Source organism: Leptosomus discolor, chromosome 4 (assembly GCF_034619465.1).
Source record: "Leptosomus discolor isolate bLepDis1 chromosome 4, bLepDis1.hap2, whole genome shotgun sequence".
Classification (NCBI taxonomy): Eukaryota; Metazoa; Chordata; class Aves; order Leptosomiformes; family Leptosomidae; genus Leptosomus; species Leptosomus discolor.
This window is the reverse complement of record NC_141394.1, coordinates 54,596,532-54,616,798: the sequence shown is the minus strand read 5'-3', so window position 1 is coordinate 54,616,798 and position 20,267 is coordinate 54,596,532. Positions and strand designations below refer to the sequence as shown.

General features: G+C 39.0%; 1 protein-coding gene across 1 annotated transcript in view; it reads right to left on the bottom strand.

The window, feature by feature from the left end:
• CORIN (corin, serine peptidase) overlaps nucleotides 1-20,267 on the bottom strand; it is a 156,427-nt gene that overhangs the window by 89,334 nt on the left and 46,826 nt on the right. Inside the window, exon 4 of the mRNA XM_086464230.1 lies at nucleotides 10,323-10,533. Coding sequence (XP_086320356.1) covers nucleotides 10,323-10,533 — 211 coding nt within the window. The remainder of the gene's footprint in view (nucleotides 1-10,322; nucleotides 10,534-20,267) is intronic.

Sequence of the window (20,267 nt, the reverse complement as noted above, 5' to 3'; positions counted from 1 at the left end):
TGACTCAACCACCTCTCTGGGCAGCCTATTCCAATGCCTGACAACTCTTTCAGTGAAAAAAGTTTTCCTAATGTCAAGCCTAAACCTACCCTGATGCAGCTTGAGTCTGTTCCCTCTTTTTCTATCAGTAGTTACCTGTGAGAAAAGACCAGCACAACTACCTCTCTACAAACTCCTTTCAGGCAGTTGTAGAGAGCGATAAGGTCTCCCCTCAGCCTCCTCTTCTCCAGACTAAACAACTCCAGTTCCCTCAGCCACTCCTCGTAAGACCTGCTCTCCAGGCCCTCCACCAGCTTCGTTGCCCTTCTCTGGACACGCTCCAGCACCTCAATGTCTTTCTCGTGTTGAGGTGCCCAAAACTGAACGCAGTACTTGAGGTGTGGCCTCACCAATGCCAAGTACAGGGGGATGATCACCTCCCTACTCCTGCTGGCCACTCTATTCCTAACACAAGCCAGGATGCCATTGGCTTTTTTTGGCCACCTGGGCACACTGCTGACTCATATTCAAATACTTGTCACCCAGCACCTCCAGGTCCTTTTCTGCCAGGCAGCTTTCCAGCCACTCATCCCCAAGCCTGTAGCATCGCATGCGGTTGTTGTGGCTTCTTCATAAGCAACCTATTTTTTCTTTCTGGGGTTCCCCCCTCCCCCTCCAATAGATATTAGGCATAAAAAAATTAAATGGTGTTTTGGGGTTTTTTCCCCAAAATTATACACATATGGAGAAAGGGTTGTTTAAAAAACATGTTAATCAACTTTAAATACAGGCATTTTGGCCAATGCCACATCGTTACTTATACTTTCCCCAGCACTCCTTGCAAAAAACAAATTTCATATTTGTCACCTTTATACTATCTCAGCTTGGGACCAAGTAGTAATGGCTCCCAAGGTGATGAGTATGACATATTGACTTCTAAGGGTTCTGAGGGACAATACAAAGTGTAAACTTCTCATTAGCACATTTTTTTCTGCCTTCTAAGTAACAGTTATACAATACTAACAAAATAACTCATGAAGTATGAAATTATTCATGAGTAATACAAGCTGTACTGAGAAGAAAGATAGATCTTCAGAAATGGTACTTCTTGAATGCTGCTTCTTCAAGTTTCTTCATTTATTTCCTGGCAAGATGTTCATTGCCAGTCTTTCAAAAATACACAAGCACTCCCTTCTTTGAAGTCAGATGTAAACCAGGTGTTTCTTAACTCAAGGTCTCACTCGTCTCTCATGAGGAACATGTTCCTAGTCATAGGACAGCAGAAATATAATTTGGTTCCTTGAACAATTATCTTTCCTCAGAGCGAGAGTTGGGGTTTGAGGATTTGTTTTCTTCTAATTCTTTGCTCCGCACAAATACTCTCTCACATTCTTAATCTGCATATTGTAGTTTTCTTTGTTTATATGTACCCAATTATTACTTATTCAATTTTCTGTTTGAACTATCTCTGATTTGATTCACTGTCTTTTTATTTAGGAAAATAATTCAGGTATGTTCAGCACATTCACTAAAACATGGTTTCAATCATAACCTTGTGTATGACATCTGTTACTGGACATAAATATTTCCAAAATTACACGGGAACTTTTAGTGATATTTTACAGATATCTTAAGCAGACATTTTTGCTACTTTGAATCTCTACCCTGTGCCTTACACCCGCCAACCATTTCACTTCCTTGTTGCTGGAAATCGGTTCTATTTCACCTTGAATTAGTACATTATCGATTTGAGGGTAGAATGGAGTTGAAACTGAGTATTTACATTGTGCAGGAAATACTTTACTAAATGTTTCTCATGGCACATTGATTATCTGCCATTAGCAACTCTATCCTCAACAGTCTACTTTTGAAAGAATTAGATTATACAATTACTATTACTGTAACTGTTGGAGAAATTACAGTTATTGGAAGGCATAATGAACGGTACAAAGGCCACAATGAAAGAAAAGAGTATTCATTTGTTCTGCTGGTCTGGGCTTTCTTAAGTAACACACATCCTGTGTGTTCTTCAGTTTTTCTGCTAAACAGTAAGAATTATATCAATTTCCCTTGTAGAATGCTTTAAATCAGCAATGAAAGACACAAAAATGAGTAACAGTAGCAGACAGAGCACACTATTGTGGTGGTGGCAAGCATTCATAACTTTATCACACTCTCCTCCTCTAATTTTTGTGTTCACTTTTGACAGGATTTGATTATTTGTGTTTTTCATCCGCTGGACCTCCGAGGTGGTATGTTCAAGTCACAATTGTGCTTACATGAACCACAACTAGATTTAAAAAACAAAGGCTGGATTATGACTCAGTTATGTATTCAAAGACAGATTTTACAACAGTGTTTTCTTTTACATAATCAGTCTGTTGGATTCCCAAGGGCTCAAAGCCAAGACATGGCAATATTTAAAACAAAACACATGTGATTTCAAACATTCTAGATAAAAAGCACTTCATCCACTGAACATCACCTCTGCTTTATTCATGATCAAAATGCTGAAGTTCATAATCTTCTGTTTCAAGGCTGACGAACAGAATAGATTGATCTCCTTAACAGACAGCCATTGCCAAAACTCCAGCTGGAATAGCCTTTTTGAGTCATGTTAACTTACTTGGTTCATCAAAAAGAAAGCATATTAAAAGGACGAAGCAACTCCCACAGGGTGTGAAAAGCCAGACTGCAAACTCAGGAAACAACTGGTAACCACTTTATAAGCATCTGAAAGCAGCCTTCACCCCATGTGCTCAGGTCATGGCAAGAAATACACTAGATGGAGTCTTGAGAAGAACATAAAAAGACAGGGCAGTGGGGGCTAGGAGAAAATTGTCCCATCTTCTTCCTCAGAGGACTGGTAAGCAATTGCCGCCAATACTGTAGCTTAACTTTTTTAATCAGGTAGCGCCAATTCTAATGAAACCATAGCAGACAGGATTATGATACGGGATTCTAAATGTCCTTCCAGGATCGTTTGTCAATACGCTTACTTCAAAAATTACTCTGAAACTGTAACTTCACAAGTGTGTAACATTTAAATATTTCTTAAAAGCTGCAGAATGGTAAAGTTGTCTGTGCAACTATAATTTGACATCTCTGTGCAGATGCATTATAAAAAGATAGCATAGCAGCCATGTCACCGACTACCTATCAGGCGGCTTACCCAGTCTTGGCATAGTTACCTGCTTCTGTTGCCAAACTTCAGTAGATTAAAACAAGACTGAAACATGCCAGAGCAGGATTGCCTATCCAAACTCACACGTATTCATACAATATTCATACACAATTAAGCCCACTATGGACTTTTTTTTAAATGTATGCCTACATCTTCCCGTTCAAAGTCTAAAATAAAAATTCTCGTTAGCTATGTAAACAAGATCTATGTGACACAGCCAACTTTTTCTCCTAAACACTTCAAAAGTCTCAATTAACTCTAAAAAATAGTTTTTCTGTAATGCTCATTATTTTTAAAAGTCTAAATATGAACTGTGATAAAAGAAAATCAAATAAAAATTTCACTGTAAGCACAAGAAACAAAAAACATGGATAAACTTAGAGTGCAGTTCACAAAAGCAGGAAAAGGGAACTAGCCACATCACTCATCTCATTCATGGGTTACACAAAACATGACAGGCAGAAATTCCTTGGTGTAGGAGCCAATTTGTAACTCTTTTCCATATTCTAAGAGGACTTGAAAGAAATTTTGTTCCTTTCCCTCCTTGTACCTCACCCAAAATTTGTTTTAAACTGTTGTGAGCTTATAATAAAAGACAGCATGTATTTCTAGATTGTTTTTTGGAGCTAACATTTCACAGAATCACAGAATAGTTTCAGTTAGAAGAGACCTTCAACATCATCGAGTCCAACTTCTGCCCTAGCACTATCAACACCACTAAAACATGTCCCTAAGTACAACACCTACCTGTCTCTTAAACATCCCAGGGATGGTGACTCCACCACCTCCCTGGGCAGCCTGTTCCAATGTCTGACAACCTTTTCAGTAAAGAAATTCTTCCTAATATCCAGTCTGAACCTCCCCTGGTGCAGCTTAAGGCCACTTCCCCCAGTTCTACTGCTTGCTACTAGGGAGAACAGATCGACGCACACCCCCACCCCCCACCCCCCCTCTCGCTACAACCTCCTTTCAGGTAGTTGTAAAGAGCAATAAGGTCTCCCCTCAGCCTTCTCTTCTCCAGGCTAAACAGTCCCAGATCCCTCAGCCATTCTTCATACAAGACATGCTCCAAATCCTTTACTAGCCTGGTAGCCCACCATTCATCCTAGTTTATGTCCATAATGAAAATGAGAGATTTTACTTTCTTCCTTTTTATATACTGCATAAAATAGATGAAAACAATGAACAAGAAAAAAACCACAAACTTGAATTCACCACGAGTCACAATAGAACAGCTTTTCAAAGGATATTTGACTGCATACAAACTATTCACAGCTTCTTAGAACATTTTTCCTATTAACCTAATTTTTCACTAGTTAGTTTCCCCTGCCCCCACCATACCACGTAGCCCTGCTCTGACCTCTTTGGCTTCCTACAAGTCTTTATCTGGCTACTGTTGTGTGTAGCATAGATATTACAGCACACCAAAAATATTTGCTACGTATAGATATTAACATGACAAACTCCTTTCTAAGAAAGAGCTTGAAAAAAATCAAAGAAAGCATTTTCCCTTCATTATATTATTTTTTCCCTTAGAATGAACCTGAGAGAAAAAAAAAAAAAAAGCCAGCAAAAAAGCAAAATATCAAAAGTCAAATTATGGTAGAGAGTTTTTTCCTCTTACATTCAGTAGGTATCAGACCACAACTAAAATGAATAAATGATAACAAGCGAAATGAATTTGCAGACTTTAATCAAGAGGAAAAATAATGTACCTAAAGACACAAGATATAATTGTTACAGGTTCAGTTCTCTGCTCTACTACAAAGTTCTTGCTCAGTCTTGGCTTCCTTAGCTATTAATGTGACAGTATTACTTTCTTTTCCTATCCTTCACTTGTTTTGTTCAGCTGGGCTATAAACTTTCAGAGGCAGGAGTCTGCCCCTCAGTGCATGTTTGTACAGCATCCAGCACAAAAAGCCACGATCTCAGATGGACACTTGAAGCCCTAACTGAAGACAAGCTACTTCACAGCTTTATTTTCAAAGGTGTCTGACATGGAAAAAAAAGTGAGTAAACATATACAGAAATGCAAGTTGCATTAGAATTTTACCTTGAGAGCATATTATACTTTTTAACTTACGTCGCCCTAATACAATTTTTTAGGCAGTGCTTAAATAAAGTTTGATGATCTCTAAAGATTTAAGACTCTATCAATGGAAGGCATTTCCTCAGCTTTCTAGAATACCCTTCTATGCAGATGTCTACATTTAGCCTGTACCCAGGGCTAAACTATAACAGTCACCCGACAACCCCTCACCAGCCAGGGAGGAGAATCGGGGAAAAGGAGAGCAAACCCATGGGTAGGCACAAAACAGATTTAATGAAAACACCACCAATACCAACAGAGTTATACTCAGCCAAATGAATGTCCAGTCGTCACAATCAACCAGAGAGCAGCCCTTGGAAGAAGCCAGAGGAGGAGCAGGAGGAATCCCAGCAGAAACCCCACAGGAGCTCCCCTTCCCCCTTTATAATGACATTATGATGTGGGCTACCCCTGTAGCTAACTCAGGTCAGCTGCCCTGGCTAACTCCAAAATGCTAACAGCCTGCCCAGCATGGCTGGGCTGCGATTCTGTCCCAGTCAAACCAGGACAGCAGGGGATTAGTGGAAATACTCAAGCTACTAGTTTCTGCTTTAGAAGACAGCATGACAGCAAAGACATATTACGAGAATCCATAACGTTCAAATTTATTCCCAGCATAAAAAGTCTGAAATAAGCCATGTACATAGGCCTTCAGGATCTTACATAGCTTGCCTATTTTACCAAGTCTTTTGATGAAACATGAGTATTCGCAGAGTGCAAGAAATATTAGAAAGCATCATTCAATGAGTCTGTCTGCATTATGCAGTTATAGGCTGACCCACTATGAACTTCTCTATTGATTTTGAATCTTTAAATTTTACATTAATTTTGGCTTTAAAATTTTTTCTTTCAAAAATCTGAAAACACTGTGCACTTTTTCCAGATTTTTATTTTTGTCTTCTTGAACGCAATAGCTGAAGTCTGTAGGACTTGTGGAAGCCAATGCAAGTGAGTTGCTATAAATCAACATCCACTATGTTACAGCAACTGCCGGTTGGCCCACTCTTAGTGTTTCCCAATGGTAAAGTAGAATTCACCAGCTTAAACAATTAATCAGGACCAACAACTCTAAGGACAGATCTTTCTTACAACAAATACAGTACCAGTGTTGCATTTTGTGGCAATAGGTTGCAGACTAATACCACCCAAAGGACAAAGTTACTACCTTGAATGTTTTAAAAGTCATTAGTTAAGCACATTGACTAGTTTAAGATGATCTTGCACCAGTGGTGTTACTTTTCAGCATTGAGTCATGTTCTCTTAGCAGTGCTGCTGGACTGTGTTAAGATAGGGTTTTTAAGTCTGATTTTGAAGTCATATTGGAAAGATCTCATCCATTCACCCAAGGATGATGAAGTTTCATAATGTCTTTAAATAAACAGTCTCTTACTACCCAAATTATGAGCAAGTAATAAGCACGCAAAAAGTCTTATTGCACTTCAACTTTCCATGTTCCATTCTCACACAGGTTTCAGTTGTACTTTCAAATTTCACCTTTACTGGAAAGTAATATTTTAAAGGTACTGTTATACATTTTCTTAAAAAAGCAGGGATAGCTGATTGTACATCCAGTTGCTAGAATCAAATACAGCTTTTAAAATTAATATATTTTTACTGCCACACATGATTTTCGTTGCAGTAAGATACAGAAGAACAATTTTTAAGAGCAACAGTACTTGTGGTAGTATTCAGAAATCCCAGTACCTAACTACACAGTGTGTAATCAAACACTGAAGACGCTCTCTGCCTAGAAACTTAATCTCCTTCAAGTGTTAATGAACACAATGTTTATAAACACGTGAAAGATAAATGTGAAACAGACATAAGTTTAAATATCAGAGCAAAGCTATGTAATGATAGCACACTGGATGCCAAAGGTTAGTGTTTGTAACCTTCCTTCTTGCTTCTTGTAACACATTGTTATAATTACTGCTCCCACGGCTGCAGCTGCCAACACAGACTCTCTTGACAATACCTAAGAATAGACATCTCAGCATCACATGAGTTTCATTTCTTCTCTACTGTGTAAGCAGCATTTGTCAAATTATGCGTTACATAAATTTGAAACAATTGTTCTATAAAACAAAGTATCAATAGATGAAAAATTATGATCAGAGACACAGTGGCAATTAGAATGAAACAGCTGTAACTGACTGGAGGAACTAGTGACAATGTCAGTAACAATTTTCTCCATTCTAGTGTATGTTTTGTGATACTGTGTATTAAAAACAACAATAGACCCAAAAAAAGGGCTACAGCATATGGACATATCCCCATCATTATCATCAGAGTCCTTCCACAGTGGCTCTTCTGCTTCTCCTTTAGTATGTTTCTACTTCCCAAATTTCCCTATTCAACAGGCCTAAAACAGGCCTGTCTTCCATTTTCGTATCTGCACTCAACACACACAAAGTAACTTCCTCCTACTATACCAAGAGGTTTTCATAACAACAAGGAGCTTTCACTAGATGTCACTGAGAGAAGTTATTGGGGGAGGGGGCAGGGGTGAGAGGGGAAGAGAAGGTGTTAAATAGCTACATTACACAAATATGATGCTTCTTACAGTTACTCTTGTCTTTGAAATAGAAATGTTTGCCTGCAACAATTGGGTGCTACAAGAAAAACAGTAATCACAAAAATCCCTCAGTTGCCTACAGGAAAAAGCATTCTCTTTAGAGAAGAAAGCAGAACTTAAACTAGGACAACTCAGGTTTAGCAAACTAGATTTCACAAATCAGCACTTTGCCAAAACACCCTTTTGGTTCTTCCTGTGGTCCTCAGCCTACATTTTCAGTGTCACCCATGACACACTCTGCAGACATATGATTACTCAAAGCAAAGTCAGATTCTAACACAATCCTGCATCACTTACAGTCTTCCATTGGACTTTCTTCCTGATCAGCCTGCAGGGGCTAGAACAGTTTCCACAAAAAGATTTTAAAATAAGAATAGGGGGAGGTATTGTGACCTCCAGAACATAAACCAGGACATGGAAATCCAGATCCAGCTTTGACATTAAAAATTAATGGGCGAATTTTGCTGTGGAAAAAACCCCATCCCACACAATAAAAAACCCTGACTCTTGAATCGTAAAGTATTTTGGTTGTCACCCAAAACCAGAGCAAAAACCTGCATGTTACAAACATTAGTTTAATTTCTATTCTTTTTTACATTAGCAAGGCAGCTGCCATAACGTAAGCCCTGCAAGAAAGATGTCTTCAGGAAAGAAACAGAAAAGGAAAGGTAAAAATCTTACCCTTTCACGACTCTATTTATTTGATTGATTTATGAGCTTTGCACTTTTGACACACAGCACTCCCTCTCAAATGTTTGTGAAAGTTAAATTCCAAACAAGGCAGAATAAGTGAAGCAACAGAGAAATGGCCTCTTCTTTTGCTGAACATTTAAACGCAACAGTTTATTACCTGAACCCACCTTTCTTATTTTGTTCTAGGATTTCTAGAGACAGCAGGTAGCTTAAGGCTGTATGTTATCAGATTCTTTAACCAGAACAACTGTAATACTGAACTGAAGCAGGAGGGCTATAATTAATCATGCACTGAATTCAACAGGATTAACTGAAAATAGTTTTCAGTAGTCTAACAAATATACGCACATAGAATAGAAGCATAGAATCATAGAATGGTTTGGGCTGGAAGGGACCTCAAAGACCATCTAGTTCCAGCCCCCCTGCCATGGTCAGGAACATCTCCCACTAGACCAGGTTGCTCAAAGCCCCGTCTAACCTGGCCTTGAACACTGCCAGGGAGGGGGCAGCCACACTTTCTCTGGGCAACCTGTTCCAGTGTCTCACCAACCTCACAGTGAAGAACTTCTTCCTAGTGTCTAATCTAAATCTCCCCTCTTTCAATTTGAAACCGCTATCCCTTGTCCTATCACTGCCCTCCCTGACCAAGAGCCCCTCCCCACCTTTCCTGTAGGCCCGCTGGAAGTACTGGAAGGCTGCTAGAAGGTCTCCCCAGCGTATATGAATTAAACAGCTCAGCCAGTCTAACCCTTAGTCTTGTTCCACTGTTATCCAAGCTGCCTTACCTCCACCCTAATCCTACCCACATAATCATCTGTACACTTTTTTTCTGGGTTCATTTTCTGCCAGTTTAGTGAGCTTACTTGGCCAATCCAGGAATCACTCTGGTGCAATGGAAATGGCAGGCATGCAGAAGTGAGACTGTACCTTTCATTGGCAACTATATTTTAGACCAGCTTACCTCCTCATCTCTGAACCTTTTTAAATAAGCATCCCATCCCTTCTAAACTGCATAGCTTTCAGATTTTTGGTTCTTGTTAATTGAATCACTTATTCAATTGTCATATTCTTTTCCACTGAATTTCACAGTGGAGAAATTGGAAATAAGGAGAAAGAAATCTACCCTCTCCTTCCCCTTCCAGACACATCGGAGATTGTGTACATATTAAAAAAAAAAAAATAATAATTTCTTTCTTCCTTTTAGCACTGTTGAAATCACTGACTGTTTTTCAAATCAAATTCAACAAAAAAAAATGCATGCATATGATACTAATCCTGTGCAATTATGTAAATGCAGAAAACAAGACATGCTTCTTAAGCTTCCAAACCAGTTTATGTCACTCTGAATACATCCTGCTAATCTAAAACCATAAAATATATTTGACATTTTAACTTTTCTGAAAGAAAAGACTAAAAAATTTGAAGTTTAATTTAACTAACAGCCACCCCACTTTATGCCAATACTATAAATATCCAATTCATTTATGTTGTTACAAAGCATTCCACTTCAGCACATCCAGATTGGAGAAACGAGGTACAAGAATTTTGGACAGCTTTTTTAAAAAAAGAAGCCTGACTTCCCTAATATCACCGTTTTATTCCATACAGTGGCAATATCTTTTCTAAGAGAACTCTATAGCAGTTGGCTTATCATGGCAGAAATGTTGTGAGTAGCTTTGACAGACAGGAGTTTTGCAATGAGAAGGTCATAGGCTTAGTTTGGATCTTCCCTTGTCTGATTAGTCAGAGAGTATTTTACCACAACTGGCTCTAGTCACTGACTGATTTTCATTCCCAAATACCTGTCATCACCGTCACTGATGCATTCAGGAAGAGCAAGACTACAGCCAAACAGCATGATGTGTTGATAGCAGCTGAGACGATTGAGATAACTGAAGAACTTCAGGAACTTTTCCATTTCAATACTTTTGACTATGGAAAGAACTGAAGTTATAGTGGTGTAGTTATATGGCAGCATTTGGCACTGGCTGTTGGTGATATTTATGCAGGCACCTGCGAAATCAAAACAATATATTTAGAACAAAAGTAACATCATTTAATAGTTGGTTCAAAGCATACATTGAATTGACTAGTCAGTCCATATAATATATAAGCAATGCCTGTACTTCACAGATAAGATGACATTCCATAATGCTATCATAATATTGTCAGAAGTATCTAAGATAAAAAGGTATCTGGAGAAGCTTGGTAGCTTAGATTGGAAAATCATATAAACTCTTAGACATTTACATGATCTTCTGACTCTCTACAAAACTGGACTAGAAATAACATAAAACAAATTTCTTTCTGACACAGGTTGGATGAACACACCATAAGAATAGCCTGGATACAGTCAACTTCGACTGAAACTATGAATCGAAGTAATACAAAAAAAATAAGGTTAATTGGGTTCTGAAGCTGCCCTGGTGTTTCCATAAAGTTTCTCTTTTTGCTACCATTCTACTTTGCAGATGACTTTCCTGACAAAATCATCAACCTGCTTATCTGTTTTTCCCCAAGGTGATGGTTTTACCTTCACAATCTTTCTTCTCTAACCTACCAACACAGAATTATCTGATTTTACAGGCTGAACACCTACCTTGTCCTAAACTGTTGTCCCACTCTTGACCTACCAGAGCAACCTTTCTCTGCTAATGCCCTGTCATGTGCAGTAGGCTCCCTCAGCTATGCATGATCAGCAGGTTAACCTACTACATGAAGTTTTTAAGAGTGCCATCAGCCATACACCAATTCAGAATTTTGATCAAGAACAAACTACTAAATCCTACTATTTATAACAGCTCCCTACTTTGATGAAGGCCTTTCTAGGCCATCTAGTCGGGCTCCGGCAGCATTTTTTTCATACTCAGAGCATATCCACACTGTACAATAAAAGCAGGGACCTCAGCCCATTCTCAGGACCAAACTCTGCCACTAAACATGTTCTAAACAAATCAAACTCATGCTAAATGACCATCCCAACTCTAAGCCTTCTGAAGGGGGAAAACTCTTGAGCACATTCAAGCTTTAGCACTCCTGTTCTCGTTACCTAAGCAAACTGGACATAGGTAGCACCAAATGGGGCAGATCCTTTCCATCATCAGCCATTTTGGGAATGGCTTCTTTCAAGAATTGTGTGGGTCATTTACATCCAACCTCCTAACCTGATAAAAGCTGGGGATGTAAAGCACACAGGATGCCACTCTAAGGGTTCAGCAAGCCTCTTCCTCACCTTTCAGTCTAGACACGGCCTTCACTGTCTAAATGCACTAGTGTCAAATTCTGGTATCTATGGGCAAACACAACCTCACATAGAGTAGGGAACACAAAGCATAATGAGCTTTTTCAAGTTGCAATGTCTTTGAAGGGATAGACAGAAAAGGTGGGTTTCTAATTTTTATCTAGACTTGGTGAAAAACAACCCCTAATTGTATGATGAGTATATTCAAAGTTCCCCCCTTTGTCTTCTCCCTTTCCAGAAATAACAACTAAAACTAAGGAATTGAATCTTGCCACACTGAAATAACAGCAAGTCTCTCCCCTCATTCTAATCAAGATAAAACTATGTCCACAATCCCCATGTTAAGATTCCCCCCCTCCTAGTACTGCCAACAAGAAATCTCAGCATCAGTGCACATCCATTTTCTGCTACAATCTTTTCTCAATCCCACAGTGATTAATGGACCTGTTCAACCAGGAATCACATTTTTCCATATAATTCAGGGACAGATTCTCCATTCAGAATTAAAAGTAAATGCCAGGAGATCAGCAAAAAAGAGGTGAAAGCCTCCAAACTAAGAGGACTTTCAAAACTGCAGGGTGCAGTTTGCAAAAGTGACAACATGAGTTAGTATCACATACCAATGATTTTCAGTGCAACTTCTGCTTTGGTGTTGTAGAGGTATTTTTGAAAAATATCACCAGGATGACCATCAAATCTACTTGTTTGGCTGTGAGATCAAAATCTGGTGATTCTAAAATAGGTTTCCAGGGGAAAGGGGAACAGAAAAAGACATGGAGGGAAAGAAATTAATTTCAGGATTCCAAAGTTTTCTTTTAAAAGATGCCATCTCTTTAATGACTACTCACTTTGTGACTTTTGCACAGTATCTTGACCTGCCATAAAAATGTAAAATCTCCCTCCACGTTTTGCATTGCATTGTGTACTTAAGCAAACTCATTGCTATTTACCTGTACTGCAAAGATTATTTTTTTTAATAACATTTTTATTGCTTGGGAAAGCTTAACAAAGAAAACACAAAAGTTCTGATTTAAAGAGTAAAAATATTGAAGCTTTTACAGCAGAAATTCTTTAAACTGCTAACCTCCCCACAGTTATCTCTTGCCTACATTCTCTTGCTGATGCTGGGACTGTTTTCAGTAACTGTTGTGATAAGTGGATAACATACCCATGCAAAATTCTGTGTCTCCCCCACCCACAAAAATTTCACACTAAAGTTAGTTACATAAATCAAATTATCCTAAACTGGGGGGGGGAGGTAGCGGGGCCAGGGCACATAGGGTTCACACAAGTGGAATTTCAACAAAATGATTCACAAAATCATCATGTATCTCCTGATCACAATTGCAAAATACAAATACATAAAATACAAGTGCCTGCCATGGCATATGCCCAGAAGCACGGACAATTTGGCTGAGATCATGTGCATCGGCTGCTTTAGACCTTTTAAAATTCACACAAACCTGACAGAGAAGGGCTACAGTTCCTACATTCATGACCAAGAAGATGGAATTTTATAGCAATTATATAAGAACTTTTAAACCAAAAACAGATGGATGGAGGGACTAAACTTGGGACCTGTCCTTGCAACAGAACCATGGTCCATCTTCAGTTCTGTGAATCTTGCATTCCTGTAAAAGGACATCGGTTCAGTATTAATCCCAGGCACATCCATATCCTGGAACACTCTTCTGGAAGTAGGTGCCTGGGTTAGAACCTTGTCTTTTTAACATGGGTCCTCAATCCACCTCCGCTATTTTTCATTCCATCATTCACCCAGCAAGGAAATTACAGTGCAACAGGCGAGTGCCTCACACCCTCCACACCTCTGAGTCAAAAAGTATAATTTCAGGGTAACAGCAATTGTTGTATCACAGCATTACATATATCCCAGATTATCACTGCAGTGGTAGAAAGTTCTACAGTCTCAAAAACCCCCTCCAGTAAATTAAGGAAAGCTACCTTGTGTTCATACACATTTAGTTCTGGTCAGGATGAATGAGCTCAAGAACAGCACCACACTGGCTCAGTCATGCTGCATGGAGCTGCAGAGCACAGATGCATCAGTGCTCTCCAAGTTAGCCCATAGACCTCTAACCCAGCAGCAGACAGACATACCCTTATCACTTCACAGAGGACCTCTCAAATTCCACACAACTGCCTAAGTCCGCCATACTTTGAGTAACATATTTTTTCAGAGCAACGTTGTTCCACCTAAATGGAGACCAGAAGAAAACTCAAGGATTTTCTGTCTGATCATTTGCACAAAACAAGTCCCTCCAGTAATGCTTGCATCAAGCCAAATAGCTTGTGATAGACAGAAAATATAAGTTTGCTCAGTGCTAAATTGCTCTGTGTGTAGGCAGTGATACAGACACAGCATTCTACAGAGAAAAGAATAATTTATTTTAAAGGACATTAAAAGTAGGAGAAAATCTATTTAAAATACAAGCAAAAGGCACTGCTTATTTAATGAGAAGCAGTTATTTAAATAAAACGATTAAAGAGATACAGTAAAAATATTTTTTAGTAAGAGTAACAGTATTCTTTTTTTTCCAACTAAACAGAAAATCTGAATAATTACACTGACAAACAGCCACAGATATAAGAAAAGAATGCAGTAAACCTCAAAACACATAACTATTCCACCAAAGTGCTAAATTCTGTTCCACATGTACAGCCTCAGTGCATTTTATAAACTATGTGGCCCTGCAGCGCCAGAACGCTAATCTGACTGATGGTATAACATACTAGTGCTAAATATGTTACAAACCAAGCAGGGACAGATCAGAGAAACAGATAAATGCCAAATACACATAGAAAAGCCTCAACTTATTTTCTCCTTTCCTCCATTCATTATTTATGGTGAATACAAGGTCAAGAAACTAGTTTTGGGTATACCTAGGCAGGGATGAAAAAAAAAAAAAACAAACCCAAAAACAAGCTCTGAATGGGAATAACAACATGTGAAAAAGCTGTTGATTAGAACAGCACGGTTCCTAATTATACAGGTCATTTCTGACATTCATCTAAATAAAGAGTTTTCTGTTTATCACCAGCTATTACCAGATGGACTGAACTGGTGAAAAAGGGCTTCCTTCTACTCCAAAAACTGCAATGCAAGTCTATAGTTTCATATTCAGTGCTGCTGAAATTAATTAAAACAACACATTTTCCCTTTCCCTCTCTCCTCTTCAGATTGTTCCCAGACTGCACTACCTATGGACTGCAATTGCACAAAGTGATCTGGACTAAAGAACTGAGCTGACTGAAAACAATCACAATTCTTTCCCAAAAGGCAATGTTTATAGCAGCCCCAAAGAAATGCAACCAGAACTGCAGTTTAAGCTTGATTAACCATTCTGGTTTTTAAATGCTCAACCATCCCTCACCCAACAGTGGTTGTTGCTTCTGGATGTTTTTGAGGCCATGCAATGAACTAGCTCTGGACATTAGCCTTCCTGAAAAAAACAATGCCTTTCCTCTCCTCTAGTGAGGCACTTTTTAATTTTTTGGTGGGCACAAGGTGGAGGAGAGAAAGAGGGAAAACAATCACAACTTCACTTGGATCAGATCATTGGGTTAAATAGCTTTTTTGCAGCAAAAATATTTGTTTTAGGACAAATGAAGGGGCGGTGGAGTGGCAGGAACCAGTGGTAAGATCATGCCTGCTCACAGCAGCTGAAGCAGTGCTTTTGCAGAATGTGTCATCACTGCCCAGCACCATCAAGTACTTTGAAAGGGTTAGGAATATTTGAATTGCACCATCAGAGACAATTTCTGCCTGATGAGAAATGAAAGAACATCTTTACTCTAAAAATGGATTAATAAATTTGGATTAATAAATTCAAATGCAACTCTGCATTTGGAATGCATCCATTTTCTAACGCACTATAAAAACAGATCTGGGATCTTTCCTCCTGGCATTAGCCATTTTAAATGTAAAGCAGTTAACTGATACCTCCACTTGACACTAACATGAACTGGCCTAGATCCTAGCTATTTTTACTAGGCTTGTTGTAGAAGATCTGCAAAACAAGCCTCTGTCTCGGGTACGCAAAGCATAGCATGGTATATGAGGGTGCTTGAAGAGGAAAGTATGCAGTCTGATTTTCACATTCCAGGTCAAGTTTGCTAATATTTCAACGGGAAAATAATCTTTTTAATCAGAGCAACTTTTACAGAACATCTTTAAATAGCTTACAGAAAATGAAACTTCATTACAGAATTTAGCTTAGTACACTCTCAGTACTAAGTTGCACAGTTGCAGTCCATAAATTCACTGGTAAAGCCTCAGTAAACCCAGGAAAAAAAGGCAGCATTCTCCTGGCTCTTTCATAGCAAAAGCTTTACCAACATGGAATGAAATCTCATCTTTAACCATAAAATGTCTTGAAATTTTCTAGGAATCCCATTTAAAAGAGCAAAACCAAAGCAAACTCATCCATTCTAACTAAGAAACTTGTCTAATTTGCCTACAGAAGCAATTTGCAGACTTCTTGGTATGAGAATGACCTTCAGCAAATCAATTTTTTTCCAATCCCAAGCTGCCATGTTCTCCTGACCTTAAAAGGATCTTGTGACTCTGCTTGATTTCACAATCTCATACATGAGACATACGAAGTTATAGAATGCCTTTTTTACCTCCTCTGTCCTGTTGCTATTGAATATCTGGATTGTCATGGACTTTTCCACCTAGCCTCTGATCTTTTCAGCCAAACTTTCCAAAACTCATTACTGTCTTCAAAAATTTTAATACCTCTTAATTTACTGAGATATCTTGGTACATTTTTCATCTCAATTAAAACAAAAGACGGATAGATTTTTCTTTGCCTCTCTCCAACAATGGATTTCTCATCTACAGTCCACTTGGGACTGAACATCTGGTATTGCATTTCAGATGTTTTCTTTGTAACTCAGGAAAAGCGCCCCAATAAGTGATTTTCTTCTGACACACTTCAACAGATGCCAGGAACTAGGATCTATCCTTCAGAATCCACCCAGCAGGGAAATCTACAAACTGTTTTCTCCTTAGTTCAAGTATTAGGAGTTAAATCAACTATTTCACAACAAAAGCAACTTTTTCACATGAATGCTAGCTTGAAAACACAATTTCCACAACTCACTGCAGCCTCCATTTCCTGACACGAGGGACAGCTCGGCTGCCAAATGTGTAGGCCGGGTGACTGTTCCCTTCTAAACACATTCTCAGACACTTCCTTGCATTATTTCCATGCTCCTAGAAAAGTTGCCTATTTGTTTTCTTCCAGGACTCATTAGACCGTAACAGAAAACACCAACCAATCCTTACAGAACACTACTGAAGAAAATAAAAAGCATCATACACATTCTGGAAGAAAAACACCAACATTCCACAATTAGGAAGAGCATTAGTTGGGTGCTCTTTTAACCCTTTGGAAAAGTACAGTTAAATGTAGGGTAACAGATCTTAAGAAATTTAAGAAACTAATTATATGATAAGAGATTAATAAAATCAAAGTAGTAGTGGTGCTGTAATCACAAGCTTTAACACTACAAGAAAAATAAGGTCTGAAGGAAAAGGTATGTTTAATTACAACACCTGATACAGATAGAATAAAGTATTATTAGCATTTCTGTCAAAGGAAAATTCAGCTGGTAGATTCTAGTGGTTTATGAATGTCTTCTGGTCTTGATGGATCCATCAATGGCTAAAACATATCACACCACCCTCTAGACAAAAGCTTTCGCTGTATTAACTACTGTTTTGTCTCTCATGGATATAATATAATTCTCATAATTCAAATAAAATTTAGATACAATTTCTCTCACTTCATTTCCCTGGGTTGCTTCCTCTTACAGGATTTAGTGAGAGGATTATGCCCAACAAAATTTTCCTGGTTTTCCCAGCTTTCTCAGTATCAGGTGTAGGTGACGACAGGGGGTCTGCAGGCTGAACTCTGTGAGAAGAGGCCAGTGCTGCCCCATGCCTGGCACAGCCAGTTCCAGCCAGCACCAACAGATCCACCGCAGGGCACAGCTGAACCCCTCAGCCATGATGGCAGCACCTCAGGGAAAGCACGTTTTAAAAAGGGCAAAATGCTGCAGAGGGGAGCGAGAGTGAGGAAAAAAGAAGTGTGAGAAATAATCCTGTGAACACCAAGGTGAGAGAAGAAGGAGGGGAGGAGGTGCTTCAGGCGCTGGAGTGGAGATTCCCCTGCAGCTTGTGGAAGGGACCCTGGTGGAGCAGGTATCCACTCTGCAGCCTATGGAGGACTCCACGTCAGAGCAGGTGGATACGTCCTGAAGGAACTGCAGCCTGTGGAGGACCCGTGCTGGAGGATGCTTATCCTGAGGGACTGCAGCCCACAGAGAGAACCCACACAGGAGCTGTTCTGGAAGGACTGCAGCCCATGCAGTGGCCCAACTCTGAAGCAGGGCAAAGTGTGACAAGGAAGAAGCAACAGAGAAGAACTGTTACGGACTGACCACATTCCCCATTCCCCATTCCCCCCGTGATGCTCAGAGCAGTGAGAACATAGAGGAGATGGGAATGAAGGAGTGAAGTTCAGCCTGGGAAGAAGGGTGGGGTGGGCAGAAGGTGGTTTAGTTTTTCTTTGTTTCTCACCATCCAGCTCTGGTTTTAATTGGCAATACATTCAATTAATTTTCCCCAAGTCGAGTCTGTTTAACCGGTGACAGCAATTGGTAAGTGATCTGCCTGTCTTTCATTCAACCCAAGAGATTTTTCACCTTGTTTTCTCCCCCCACTGTCCTGTTGAGGGGACAGAGCGAGAGAGCAGCTGGGTGGATATCTAGCAGCCTGCCAAGGGCAACCCACCATACACTAATAAAAGTATTCTTTCTTTTCAAATTCAAGTAACATGAAAGAATAACTGAAAACACTAAAACAGTTCTGCAAAGGAGATTTAGTTTTGATTCATGCATTTCTGTACTGTCTTTTTAAAATCTTTCTAGCCCAGGTTGCACTTAGCCACATCAGATTTGGATAATGCTTATGTGCTTCTCACTGCATGAAGGTGCTCGTGACAGGGAAGATAAACACCATGCCAATGAAGCAGACCTTAAATAGAGACATTGGACTCCAAGTCACATGGAAAAATTTCAGTGAAGTTAGGAGAGGAAGCCCAAGAGAAGGGGAAACTGTAGGTCATCTTTCTGTATGAAAGGCTAGACAGAAGCAAGGAAGAGACACAGACACATTGAAGATGCAGTAACAGAATTAGGTCCTTTGGATAGTTCCTGCTACAGGATAAAAATCCTGATGAGTCTCTGTGTCAGGCTACATTGATTGTAAGCGTATAAATTGGAGGAAGACCTAGCATGGACAGAAAACCAAAATCAAGCTGTGGAAGGAAATAGCTTTAAAAAAAATCCTAAGTCTTCAATTCTTTTCAAGTCTGATCAACATCTTTTATCGGTTTTACTATTTCCTTCAGTATAGAATTATCAATTCTTCCAAAAAGTACACTGTTGGCTATTCTGCAGCTGTTTGTGTCAGGACATATTTTGAATCACAGTTTGAAATCAATAAACTTCACAGACAATTTGGCCATACTACTCAAAATATACCAGTCAAAATAAGTCACAATTTTTTTCATATTTTCAGGTTGGACTCAGTTCACTTGGCTTTGGTTTTAAATTAGCCAGTTAAAGATTTTTTTTTTTCTGCTTTTCTTTACTACTTCCCCTTCAAGACTCCTGAAAATGCTTGTCTTTCAGACATCTGTCCTAAATTTGCCATTGTAAATAGACAAAGAATGCATTTCATTTCTTCAACTATTTCAAGCCCTTCAGTGTCTGAATGATTCTTGCCATCTGTTGGAGACCCCTGCTGTCTTCTCCCCAGAACCTCTCTTATTCTAGACACGGTAGAAACTACTCTTTACATGACTTAACCTCCCACGTAATTACATTTCTTTTCATTTTCCATCTTCACCTTTCCTTCACTTTCTGTATTACAATGTCAGCTTCATTCTATAATTTCTACAATCTTGTATTGCCAATACAGATCTTATTTTCAGATAGCTTGCATGCCCCTATTTATATACTTTCTCCTCTACCCAAGATAAAACAATCATTACTTATAACGAGTGCAATTTACCTTTCAACACATTCCACCTTGCTTGTGTTTCGTTGTTATTTTCTTCTACTTGGATTTCATCCAACATTTCTGCACTTAAAGGCTTATGGTTTAGATAAGATTTTTAAAAAGTGTTTACACAAGAATTCTAAAAATACTTATGAGGGTGTAAGAAACTCAGATACAAGTAATTTGTGCCTATTTTAAAATTTATACTAACCGGAGGGTTTTTGTGCATTGTTATCTTAGGCCTAAAGAACCATTACACTTTTATGTCACTTACTCCTCAGTGCCACTTTTTCCCTCATGGAATGCTGAAACACTTAGAATACGAATACTGCAGGTGCATTTTCATCCAAATAACATATTAAAGAGTTGTAACCAGGGTACCTAGTCACCCTTCGAAAATTAAATCTATCTAAA